This window comes from Leptodactylus fuscus, chromosome 5 (assembly GCF_031893055.1).
Source record: "Leptodactylus fuscus isolate aLepFus1 chromosome 5, aLepFus1.hap2, whole genome shotgun sequence".
NCBI lineage: Eukaryota > Metazoa > Chordata > Amphibia > Anura > Leptodactylidae > Leptodactylus > Leptodactylus fuscus.
This window is the reverse complement of record NC_134269.1, coordinates 89,918,685-89,931,564: the sequence shown is the minus strand read 5'-3', so window position 1 is coordinate 89,931,564 and position 12,880 is coordinate 89,918,685. Positions and strand designations below refer to the sequence as shown.

General features: G+C 42.2%; 1 protein-coding gene across 1 annotated transcript in view; it reads right to left on the bottom strand.

Moving 5' to 3' along the window:
- Positions 1 to 12,880, bottom strand: part of SNX22 (sorting nexin 22) — a 29,340-nt gene that overhangs the window by 8,758 nt on the left and 7,702 nt on the right. The window contains exons 2-3 of the mRNA XM_075273742.1: positions 11,709 to 11,792; positions 8,654 to 8,758 (exon numbers count right to left, since the gene is read on the bottom strand). Of these exons, the coding sequence (XP_075129843.1) occupies positions 8,654 to 8,758; positions 11,709 to 11,792 (189 nt within the window). The remainder of the gene's footprint in view (positions 1 to 8,653; positions 8,759 to 11,708; positions 11,793 to 12,880) is intronic.

Genomic DNA, 12,880 nt, shown 5'->3' with positions numbered 1-12,880 from the left:
CTTTTTCATAGGACTGTATGTATATATACAGTCCTATGAAAAAGTTTGGGCACCCCTATTAATCTTAATCATTTTTTGTTCTAAATATTTTGGTGTTTGCAACAGCCATTTCAGTTTGATATATCTAATAACTGATGGACACAGTAATATTTCAGGATTGAAATGAGGTTTATTGTACTAACAGAAAATGTGCAATATGCATTAAACCAAAATTTGACCGGTGCAAAAGTATGGGCACTCTTATCATTTTATTGATTTGAATTCCCCTAACTACTTTTTACTGACTTACTGAAGCACAAAATTGGTTTTGTAACCTCAGTGAGCTTTGAACTTCATAGCCAGATGTATCCAATCATAAGAAAAGGTATTTAAGGTGGCCAATTGCAAGTTGATCTCCTATTTGAATCTCCTCTGAAGAGTGGCATCATGGGCTACTCAAAACAACTCTCAAATGATCTGAAAACAAAGATTGTTCAACATAGTTGTTCAGGGGAAGGATACAAAAAGTTGTCTCAGAGATTTAACCTGTCAGTTTCCACTGTGAGGAACATAGTAAGGAAATGGAAGACCACAGGGACAGTTCTTGTTAAGCCCAGAAGTGGCAGGCCAAGAAAAATATCAGAAAGGCAGAGAAGAAGAATGGTGAGAACAGTCAAGGACAATCCACAGACCACCTCCAAAGAGCTGCAGCATCATCTTGCTGCAGATGGTGTCACTGTGCATCAGTCAACTATACAGCGCACTTTGCACAAATAGAAGCTGTATGGGAGAGTGATGAGAAAGAAGCCGTTTCTGCACGTACGCCACAAATAGAGTTGCCTGAGGTATGAAAAAGCACATTTGGACAAGGCAGCTTCATTTTGGAAACAAAAATTGAGTTGTTTGGTTATAAAAAAAAGGCGTTATGCATGGCGTCCAAAAAGAAACAGCATTCCAAGAAAAACACATGCTACCCACTGTAAAATTTGGTGGAGGTTCCATCATGCTTTGGGGCTGTGTGGCCAATGCCGGCATCGGGAATCTTGTTAAAGTTGAGAGTCGCATGGATTCCACTCAGTATCAGCAGATTCTTGAGAATAATGTTCAAGAATCAGTGACGAAGTTGAAGTTACGCCGGGGATGGATATTTCAGCAAGCCAATGATCCAAAACACCGCTCCAAATCGACTCAGGCATTCATGCAGAGGAACAATTACAATGTTCTGGAATGGCCATCCCAGTCCCCAGACCTGAATATCAATGAACATCTGTGGGATGATTTGAAGCGGGCTGTCCATGCTCGGCGACCATCTAACTTAACTGAACTTGAATTGTTTGTCCAAAATACCTTTATCCAGGATCCAGGAACTGATTAAAAGCTACAGGAAGCGACTAGAGGCTGTTATCTTTGCAAAAGGAGGATCTACTAAATATTAATGTCACTTTTCTGTTGAGGTGCCCATACTTTTGCACCAGTCAAATTTTGGTTTAATGCATATTGCACATTTTCTGTTAGTACAATAAACCTCATTTCAATCCTGAAATATTACTGTGTCCATCAGTTATTAGATATATCAAACTGAAATGGCTGTTATAAACACCAAAATATTTAGAACTAAAAATGATTAAGATTAATAGGGGTGCCCAAACTTTTTCATAGGACTGTATATATATATATATATATATATATATATATATATATATATATATATATATATATATATATATATATACACACACACACACACAAAACAAGAGGGAAAGAGAGAATTTTAGCCTATCACTTTTATATACAATAATTTATATACAGTATGTGATTTTGTTGTACAATATTCTTTGCAGTCTGTAATACTAAAAACCACTACTGAAGAGTAATAGAAACTGTGACTGAGTATCTGTGTATTCAGTATTCTTTGGAAGATGGATCCAAGTATATGGTTAGATAAAACAGATCTTTGAATTGTATTGGAGATTGTGATATAAGACCACCACCAAATTCCATAATGAAATGGCTCTGTATTGCACACAACCCCATTTCTATTACAGCAGAGAGCACACAACCCCATTTCTGTTTTAAGCACATACTGAATGAAATAGTTAGGTTTTTGGGTTGGTTTTTTTTTTTTACGTTCCTAGTCTTACGTCAGATTTCTGAGCAGTGGCAGAAGTAGAAGTGCCATGTAGCTTCTGGAAAAAGGGCCCCATTAAACGCACTGTCGCTAAGACTACAGTATCCCGGCGCAGGCAGACATCACTAAATAGCACCTTCAATGCTGGGTCGCAGACCTCTAGTGGTGACAGTGCCTTGTAGGCCGCAGGCCAAAAATGACTTGCAGCCTACAAGATAAATCAAGAAATATGATGATGGCTTTGATAAGTCCATGCATTAGGGGATCAAAAGCAGGTGAGAATTATTTTTATTTTAATTGAGGGACATTAAATTAAGGGGGTTGTCTGAGAACATAAATTTTAATGCAGGCAGCAGGGAAGGGTTATAATGTATCCTCCCCTCCATATGTGTCCTGGGCCAGCTGTCACTTTTGTTTGTATACAGAGTGGCTGCAGTGGTGACATCACACAGCAGCCAAAGACTGTATACTGCTGTACAGCTGAGAGAGTATTTACTTAAACGGTCTTCAGAGCCCTTTTTACACCTATATGGTCACTCTATAGCAGGGGTCTCAAACTCAACTCAGCATGTGGGCCGCAGAGCAAGATCCCAGCCAGTCGGCGGGCCGCACCGCTGCAAATTTAGCTCCACCCACTTTTATGTTGACTCTGCCCATTCATTTTCCATGTGCCCCCACACTGTATAATCCTCCTACAGTCACCCGTAAACTATATGTCCCCCCTCCATCTTTCCCCCAGTTACATATACACCCTTCATCTGCCCCCAGATTCATGTCCACCCATCTCTGCCCCCAGATTCATGTCCCCCCATCTCTGCCCCCAGATTCATGTCCCCCCATCTCTGCCCCCAGATTCATGTCCCCCCATCTCTGCCCCCAGATTCATGTCCCCCATCTCTGCCCCCAGATTCATGTCACCCCATCTCTGCCCCCAGATTCATGTCCCCCCATCTCTGCCCCCAGATTCATGTCCCCCCATCTCTGCCCCAGATTCATGTCCCCCCATCTCTGCCCCCAGATTCATGTCCCTCCATTTCTGCCCCAGTGTCATGCCGTTCTCCCCCCTCCCTTCGTCTGCCCCCAGTGTCATGAGCCCCTTCATTCCACCTCAATGTTTAAAGAGGACCTTCCACCATTTTGTCCACAGGCAGTTTTATATACTGCCAGAAAGCTGACAGTGCGCTGAGTTCAGCACACTGTCGGCTTTCCCGATGTGGGCCCAGTGTGAAGAGCTTACGGTCCGGTACCGTAGCTCTTCTATGGTCAGAAGAGCGTCTCTGACACTCAGTCAGAGACGTCCTTCTTCACAGCACAGCCAATCGCGCTGTGCTGTGAGAGCCGGGAGGAACGCCCCCTCCCTCCCTGATAATGCTCGTCTATGGACGAGTACTGCGAGCAGAGGGAGGGGGCGCTCCTCCCGGCTCTCACAGCACAGCGCGATTGGCTGTGCTGTGAAGAAGGACGTCTCTGACTGAGTGTCAGAGACGCTCTTCTGACCATAGAAGAGCTACGGTACAGGACCGTAAGCTCTTCACACTGGGCCCACATCGGGAAAGCCGACAGTGTGCTGAACTCAGCGCACTGTCAGCTTTCCGGCAGTATATAAAACTGCCTGTGGGCAAAATGGTGAAACGTCCGGATTCAACTTGGATCCGGCGTCCCTAGGCTTGTGCGGGCCGCACAAAATTGTTCGGGGGGCCGCATGCGGCCCGCGGGCCGCAAGTTTGAGACCCCTGCTCTATAGTGATAATATTGGTATAACTAGGTTGGAGGCCAACTCAGATATGTTTTACCTCCCTTCTCACCCCTGTACTAAATCCTTAGCTACGCCTCTGGACAGGATGCTTCTTTTTCATCTAATTCATTCCCACTGAAATCAATGAGAGCATTTTCTGATGTTTAAGCTGCTTTTAGAGCTGTTTTTAAGGCAAAAAGTTCTCAAAAATCACTCCAAAAAAGTGTTGTAAACTCTTAGACTAAGGTCCCACATAACGAAACTCCGCAATAAAAACGCTGAGCAAAAAAACGCAGCAAAGCCTCATCAAACTCATGTCTGCTGCTTCTGATGCCTGTGCAGTTCTTCTGCAAAGCTGAGGATATACACTCACCGGCCACTTTATTAGGTACACCATGCTAGTAACGGGTTGGACCCCCTTTTGCCTTCAGAACTGCCTCAATTCTTCGTGGCATAGATTCAACAAGGTGCTGGAAGCATTCCTCAGAGATTTTGGTCCATATTGACATGATGGCATCACACAGTTGCCGCAGATTTGTCGGCTGCACATCCATGATGCGAATCTCCCGTTCCACCACATCCCAAAGATGCTCTATTGGATTGAGATCTGGTGACTGTGGAGGCCATTGGAGTACAGTGAACTCATTGTCATGTTCAAGAAACCAGTCTGAGATGATTCCAGCTTTATGACATGGCGCATTATCCTGCTGAAAGTAGCCATCAGATGTTGGGTACATTGTGGTCATAAAGGGATGGACATGGTCAGCAACAATACTCAGGTAGGCTTTGGCGTTGCAACGATACTCAATTGGTACCAAGGGGCCCAAAGAGTGCCAAGAAAATATTCCCCACACCATGACACCACCACCACCAGCCTGAACTGTTGATACAAGGCAGGATGGATCCATGCTTTCATGTTGTTGACGCCAAATTCTGACCCTACCATCCGAATGTCGCAGCAGAAATCGAGACTCATCAGACCAGGCAACGTTTTTCCAATCTTCAATTGTCCAATTTCGATGAGCTTGTGCAAATTGTAGCCTCAGTTTCCTGTTCTTAGCTGAAAGGAGTGGCACCCGGTGTGGTCTTCTGTTGCTGTAGCCCATCTGCCTCAAAGTTCGACATACTGTGCGTTCAGAGATGCTCTTCTGGCTACCTTGGTTGTAATGGGTGGCTATTTGAGTCACTGTTGCCTTTCTATCAGCTCGAACCAGTCTGGCCATTCTCCTCTGACCTCTGGCATCAACAACGCATTTCCGCCCACAGAACTGCCGCTCACTGGATGTTTTTTCTTTTTCGGACCATTCTCTGTAAACCCTAGAGATGGTTGTGCGTGAAAATCCCAGTAGATCAGCAGTTTCTGAAATACTCAGACCAGCCCTTCTGGCACCAACAACCATGCCACGTTCAAAGGCACTCAAATCACCTTTCTTCCCCATACTGATGCTCGGTTTGAACTGCAGGAGATTGTCTTGACCATGTCTACATGCCTAAATGCACTGAGTTGCCGCCATGTGATTGGCTGATTAGAAATTAAGTGTTAACGAGCAGTTGGACAGGTGTACCTAATAAAGTGGCCGGTGAGTGTACACCCCAGCTTTCTGCATGAGAGCTGGAAATTCAGGGCATGTGTGCAGAAACCGAGGTGTACTCCTCTGGCTTCAGTGAAAAATGTGCTGGCGAAGGGTAAATGTGAGCGAAGGGTAAGTAAAAAAAGCTTTTTTATTTTTATTGTGAATCCGGATGGCTTTATTGAAGGGCAAGTTGGGACACTAAACCCCCGGTCCATAAGGGTCTGTGGATGGTTTAGTGTCTCAAATTGCCCTGATAGATTCCCTTTAAAGGGATATTATACTGAAGAGAATGAGAGGTGGAGCCATGCTGGGAATAACAGTGATCGGGTCATCTCAAACCAAGAAAGTTTACCATGCTGGGGATCATAGGTTAAAGAGATACTACACTGGGAACTAAGCATAGAAGGATACAAACAACCACAATGAAAAGGGATACCATGCTATAAACTAGGAATGAGAGGGGATCATGCTGGGTACCGCCAGTTAAAAGGATTTCATGCTGAGGATCTGGAATCAGAGGCAGAGCCATGCTGGAGACCAAGAATGATAGGACCATCTTCAACCAGCAAATGCAGAATACCAGAGGAGTAAGAAAGAGTTGTAGCCACCTATGGCTATGTGTGTGGATTGGAGGTACTTGTGTAAACTACTATGGCTTTTTTAATCCTAGTGTTTAGGCCTGGCTCTATGTAATGGTTAGCACTGCACCAACTCTATACAGGACCGTATAAGAATACAAATAGCCAATATATAAAAAGATGATGCCTCTTTAGCCTAAAGGGCTCTTACACTGCATCAGCACGGACACAGCTTAAACAACATGTCTACAGGTAATGGGATTCATTCAACATAGGGGTTAATAATTCCTGCATCCTTTTTCTACTATATGTATGTGTGCTAATTTGAATTCTTTTCCATTGGTACTTTACATACACCGTGATACAATCATTTGGTGACTACACTTGGCTGTTTTTGCAAAAAAAAAATTGATACTATTCACGGTGTGTGTGCATATGGGAATACATTGCTGTTCTGACCACACATGCATTGTATGGTATTGGATTGCCCCTATTTTCCCTGTAAAAATATTTCTATACATACATCCATATGGGTAGAGGTACAACAAATATTGTTTTCAATCCTTTTTGTACTTGAAATATTGTAAATGAACCAATCTATATGATAATTTATAGCTGTTTCCTCCCCTTTTGGATTGTATTATTATTATTTTTTATTCAATATATGAATGCTTGGTCCGTTGCTTGGTTTTCATCCGTGTATTCACTGGTGTTCCATCTATATCTGCTGATCACAATGAATTTTTTATATATTTTTTGATAAATAAAGTATATGCAAAATCTTTTTATATATTGGCTATTTGTATTCTTATACGGTCCTGTATAGAGTTGGTGTTTGTTAAATAGGCCCGTGTGTTTATTGAGGAAACCTTTTTGTATATGGTTAGCACTGCAGCCTTGCAGCACTGGAGTCCCGGGTTCGAATCTTGCCAAGGGGCAATAAATAAATGGCAGATGAAGTGGGACATTAAACAGTGGGCAACTAGAAGCAGACATTAAACCGTAAGGGTAGCTAGAGGGTGAAATTAAACTGGGAGCAACTAGAGGCAGACAGGTCCCCCTCCAGCTCCTCCCACTGTTTAATGCCCTCTCCAGTTGTCCCCCCAGTTTAAGTGTCCCCTTTATCTGCTCCATTTCATGTCCCTCCTCCATCTCTGCCCCCGGTTTCATCTCCCCACCTCCATTTCTCCCTCAGTTTCATATCCCCATTCATGTGCCCCCTCCATCTCTGCCCCCAGTATAATGACAAACACAGACAGACACTCTCTCTCTCCATCCTGCATCTCAGATCCCCCTTCCCCCTCTCTTCTCAGTACCTTACACAGATCTCTTCTCTCTTCACTGCACAGGACACAGACACACCCACCTAGTCACGTGACCGTGTGATGTCACACAAGGTCCTTGGACCATAGTAAAGCATTCCTCCAATCACCGCAGCCTCTTATCTATTATAAGAGCAGGCGGTGATCGGAGGAATGATTGATCAGTAAATCATTAAAGGGACATACTGGGACATGTAGGGAGCTGCGTGGGACGGCGGGACAGGGGAAGGAAAGCGTGAGTGTCCCGCGGAAATCAGGATGGTTGGGCGGTATACTGATGCAATACCTGGTTCTGTGTAATACTCTTGATACTCAGGATTTTTGGTTCTTACATCATTATTTGGGGATCTGAGGGGACTGTATGAGCTTAATGACTTCATTTAACCTGAGTTCTTTATAACGTTCTATTTGAGAGGACCACCCCTATAAAAGGCCATTTTTCTTTGCAAGTTTCGGTGGCTGGCTCAAAGAAGTTGCAATAAATCTTGCATCCTTACACTGTATCTTCTTACAGCAGAACTAAAGTATGGCAGCAGCATACAACTCTTGAGATGGTGTTGCTGCATACAACACAATTTGCTATCACTGCTGCTTGTATAGTATACTAGAAATTGTTATATTGTAATGCTAGTATAAGTCACAATGTTATACAAGTAATCTAGTGTTGTATAGTTTTATTCTTTTATTTAATTCTATTTATGGATATGTTCATTATTTTCTAATTATTTCTGTTAGTTCCCATCAGTAACTGATAGTTTGTGAATAAAAAGTATTTCGGTTCCTTTCATGAACTATCTTCTTCTTCCACATCTGCTGAGACAGAGCTTCATGAATCACTTTCTGTATTTGGTACTGAACTTTCTCATACCTTTTCTTCACAGCATTGTGTTGTACAGTAAATTGCTACTTCTTTCCTGTGCTTACTATATCCGCAGCGCTCAATACAAAATTTGGCCTAGAGACATGTATACCTGAGATTTCTCTTGCAGTTCCCAATTATTTTGGTAGAACTCACCAAAAATATCTTATCTTACTGGGCTGTCACAGCTTCCTTAATGTTAAACAGGGATAGGAAGGGTTAGATTATAGCATATCCTATTGCCCCTTACTCTCTTCCTTTGTCTCAAAGTGGAAAAATATTCTCACATAGCCCATTCCAGAGAAACAGCTAAACTGCTGCAATCTTACAACTGGGTTCAGTCCCACAAAATGTCAGCTTCCTTGGTTATTCATACAAAAGGTTTTAGCCAAACACATCATTTGCATCAACTGGAGGGTCAAACAGAAAAAATGTGCATTGCACAACAATAATCAGGGTAGAAGAAACACTTTCTTACCTGGATGTAAGCTTCTAGTCCTTGACGCCGTTGCTCTTGTACCTTAGACATCCAGTTTGGAACCCTTTTTGGTGGAAAATCAGGAACTTTGCATGTCTTCTTGAGCTGCAGATACAAAAGTTTCATCCACTTAGGGTAAGTTCACATGGAGTAAATTACTGGTTATCCTATCCTATCCTACTAATATCCTATTACTATTATAAATGTGAAAGTTTGTGTGTTTGGATGTTTGCATGTTCGGATGTTTGTTCCTCAATCACGGAAAAACCACTCGACCGATTCGGCTGAAATTTTCCACAAACATAGTTAATACACCCGATTAAACAATAGGCTACTTTCCGTCACAATAGCGCACATACGTTTGTTCCAGGACCCCCACAAAACCCAAACTCACACCACCATCTCTGCAATCTCACACACTTTGGACCATAGCAAGCCACAAAATTCATATTGCCCTCTACAGCCTAGCCCCTAACCCCACACAATCACATATACATATACTTTACCACTTTGCCCCTCACTTTAACGATACTCCAGGAGGGTCTCTTTAACGCTCCGGAGCAGCCATGTTTGCCGACCCCCACCGCTCTGACAATCCGCGACACCCCCCACCCATCTCAATACCCCTAGGCGGTCTAAAAAAATGCAAAAAATTTTTTTTAAAAAAGTAAAAAAAATATAAAAAAAAAATAAAAAGGATTAAAAATTCAAATCACCCCCTTTTCCCTAGAACACATATAAAAGTACTTAAAAACTGTGAAACACATACATGTTAGGTATCCTCATGTCCAAAATCGCCCGCTCTACAAAGCTATACAAATATTTTTCCTGTTTGGTAAACGCTGTAGCGGGAAAAATGGTCAAAAGTGCCAAACCGCTGTTATTTCACTGTTTTGATTCTGATAAAAATTTGAATAAAAAGTGATCAAAGCAATAACATTTCCCGAAAATGGTAGAACTACAAAGTACACCCGGTCACGCAAAAAAAGACGCCCTATACATCCCCGTACACGCATGTATAAAAAAGTTACGGCTGTCGGAATATGGCGACTTTTCAAAAAAAAAATTTTAAACACAGTTTTTTAAGGGGTCAAAATGTAAATAAAACCATATAAATTTGGTATCCCCAGAATCGTAAGGAAACAGAATACAGGGGACATGTCATTTTGGTTGCACAGTGAACGCCGTAAAACCAAAGCTCGTAAGAAAGTCGCAGAAATGCATTTTTTCTTCAAATCCACCCCATTCTGAATTTTTTCCCTGCTTCCCAGTACATTATATAGAATAAATAATGGTAGCATCATGAAGAAAAATTTGTCCCAGGAAAAATTAAGACCTCATATGGCTCTGGGAGCGGAGAAATAAAAAAGTTATGGGGTTTAGAGGGAGGGGAGTCAAAAACGAAAATCAAAAAATGCCATCGGCGGGAACTTCAAATACTTCTGTCCCAAAGTCACTATGTAAACTTTCTCACAACACCGTATAGCAGCTCAAATACAAATTAACTTCAACACAAAAGTCTCATGTATTGTCTGAATTACAGCAAAAACAAGATACAAAGTTACATTTCATATCCCATACCTTATACACAGTATGAAAACCTTACCCATGCCTGTATATACCCACTTCTACAATCACCGCAGGCGAAGTCGCGGGTACCAGCTAGTTATATATATATTAATGTGAAAGTTTGTGGGTTTGGATGTTTGTTCCTCAATCAGGCAAAAATGGCTGAATGGATTTGCATGAAATTTGCCACATACATAGATAGGAACCCCGATTAAAACATAGGCTACTTTTTATCCCAGTAAATGACGTCACTACACGATCGCAGTGAAGGAATTTAGGTTCACAAAACACTAAAGGACCTGTGATGACAGGTCCTTCAACCATTCTAGGATAGGATCATGCTAGGCAGTGGGCGGAGTTACACACTATTTTGTGGGCGGATCTATATAAGATGAAGTGGGACAGTGTGAAAGCTGAAGAAAATGGAGTCTCATGGAAGATCAGGAGACTACAGAACATGCAGCCTGTGTGTGGCCAAGAGGAGTATATTGGGTGTAGAGTTTCAGTGAGTGCGACGGGGTGAGTGCGACGGGGAATGTGTTGTTTTGCCTCTGATGGGGGAGGGGGGAGAACTTTGGCACATTTAAGCAACATCCATTCAGCCCTTCGTAACACAAAAGCTGCTCAGACAGTCACATAACAAAACTTCTGTAATCACAATTGCCCGATGTGGCAGAGCTTACGCAGCGCTGTAGCACACCTCTGTAGGCTCTCCATATGCAAATACTGTACATACATCTGGGTATCCTACGCATATGCAGTGATGTAGCAGAGCCGAGACACGGGAGCAGGCTGATCGAACTTTGGCACATTTCAGCAACATCCATTCAGCCCTTTGTAACACAGAAGCTGCTCACACACTGACATAAGAACACCCCTATAATCCAAATAGCCAGATGTAGCAGAGCTTAAGCAGTGCTGTAGCACAGCTGAGTATGCTCTCCATATGCAGAGATGTACATACAACTGAGTATGCTGCGCATATGCAGTGATGTAGCAGAGCCGAGACGCGGGAGCAGGCTGATCATCCACAACAGCAAATGGCTAAATATAAGTGGCTCAGCGCCAACAACCACCCGCAGACGAAGTCGTGGGCAGATGCTAGTACTAAATAATTTCCTTCAAAACTATATGTCTGCTCTGCTCCTTATGCTCTAGAACACACTGCCTACAGAACCGACTTCATGTTCAATACGACAGTTTCCCTTTACTGAATCACTTACATGTGTTGTCCAAGAATTGCATGGAGGTTGGGAAGGGGAAAAAAGATAACTAATTAAAAATATTTAACCTGGTACTCTGTTGTCCGCCACTGATGTCTGGTCTCGCGTCAAAAAGACCTACACCCCAATCAGTGGACTCAGCAGTCAGACTTGCATTTTGGAAGCAAAATGATCTCCCAGAGCATTAGGTTTACTCATGAAAAAGGTACATGCTTGGGTGAAGTTAACAAATAAATCTGTAAGACGGGAAAAACACAACTTACCAGCTTATGGAGTGTATGAAATTCACTATATCGACGGTCCAGTGTATGTCGACGGCCATTGCATAAAACATCTAATTTGAAGACCTGACAAGAACAGCAAAGTTACTTTTAATAAAAGTGTGCAAATAAAATGAGAGTAAAGAAAGAATCTGCTAAAGTGCATTTAGTTTACATATAATGCTCTGGTGGAGAACAGCTGTGCTATCAAGTGGATATTAGTGGTATATGTTATATACCGTACATAGCAAATTAAATTCTACATGCCAGGGACATAGCAGGTATATAGGATGTAAGATTTGGGACCCTTCACAACAGGTGTTTAGAACAGAGCCTTTCTAGTATTATGCTTCCCAAACTTATAAAAGTCATACCAACTTTATATGTACAGTATATGGAAGAGATAAGCTGTCTGTAAGGGGTTGGTTGGAGAATCGTGCTACCAACCGTGAATGACACTCACTTACAATACATTGTACATGTCTGAACTGGACTAGTGCTATTCTAATGAAACCGACTGGTTATATGCAAGTTATGCTAAGCTGTGTCATGCACTTGCAGGTGCTGTGCCTCTTAGCAGTGTTCTGCAACTTATGTCATGTATATGTGTAATGGCAACTACACAACTACAATAAGCATGCATGTCTATGGTGGAATTGGGTTAAGCTACTGGCCAACAGGATGTGTTAAACACAGGACTGTGAAAACTTCACCCTTAACATAACTTGTGCTAACCTTTATTGGATACCATAAAAGGGTTGATTTCTGTAGTAGTATCTACAATGAAGATATATAGTAGCGTAAATCTGTTTATGTGGTACTTTTGCCATTTAACACCATATCCCTTTTCTTAAGAAAAAAAATTATATGTCTTATAAACAGCCATCTGCATTATAATCCATACATGTTCCCATACTATGCTGATTTCAGAAGAGTACAAAACGTATATTAATGGCCCACAGTATGGTCAGGCTATGGCATTCATTTTTAGCCAGTCAAAAATGGTGGAAGTGGACTCAGAATGGGTTAAATAAAATATCTATACTCTCCTCTGGTCCCTTCTCAGACACAGCAGATAATGGGCAAGGAATGCCCACTCTGCCAATAACTGACTGCAGTGATGATTCAGGAACTATAGCAGATACGAGGTATAACCCACGGCAGAAAACTCATTT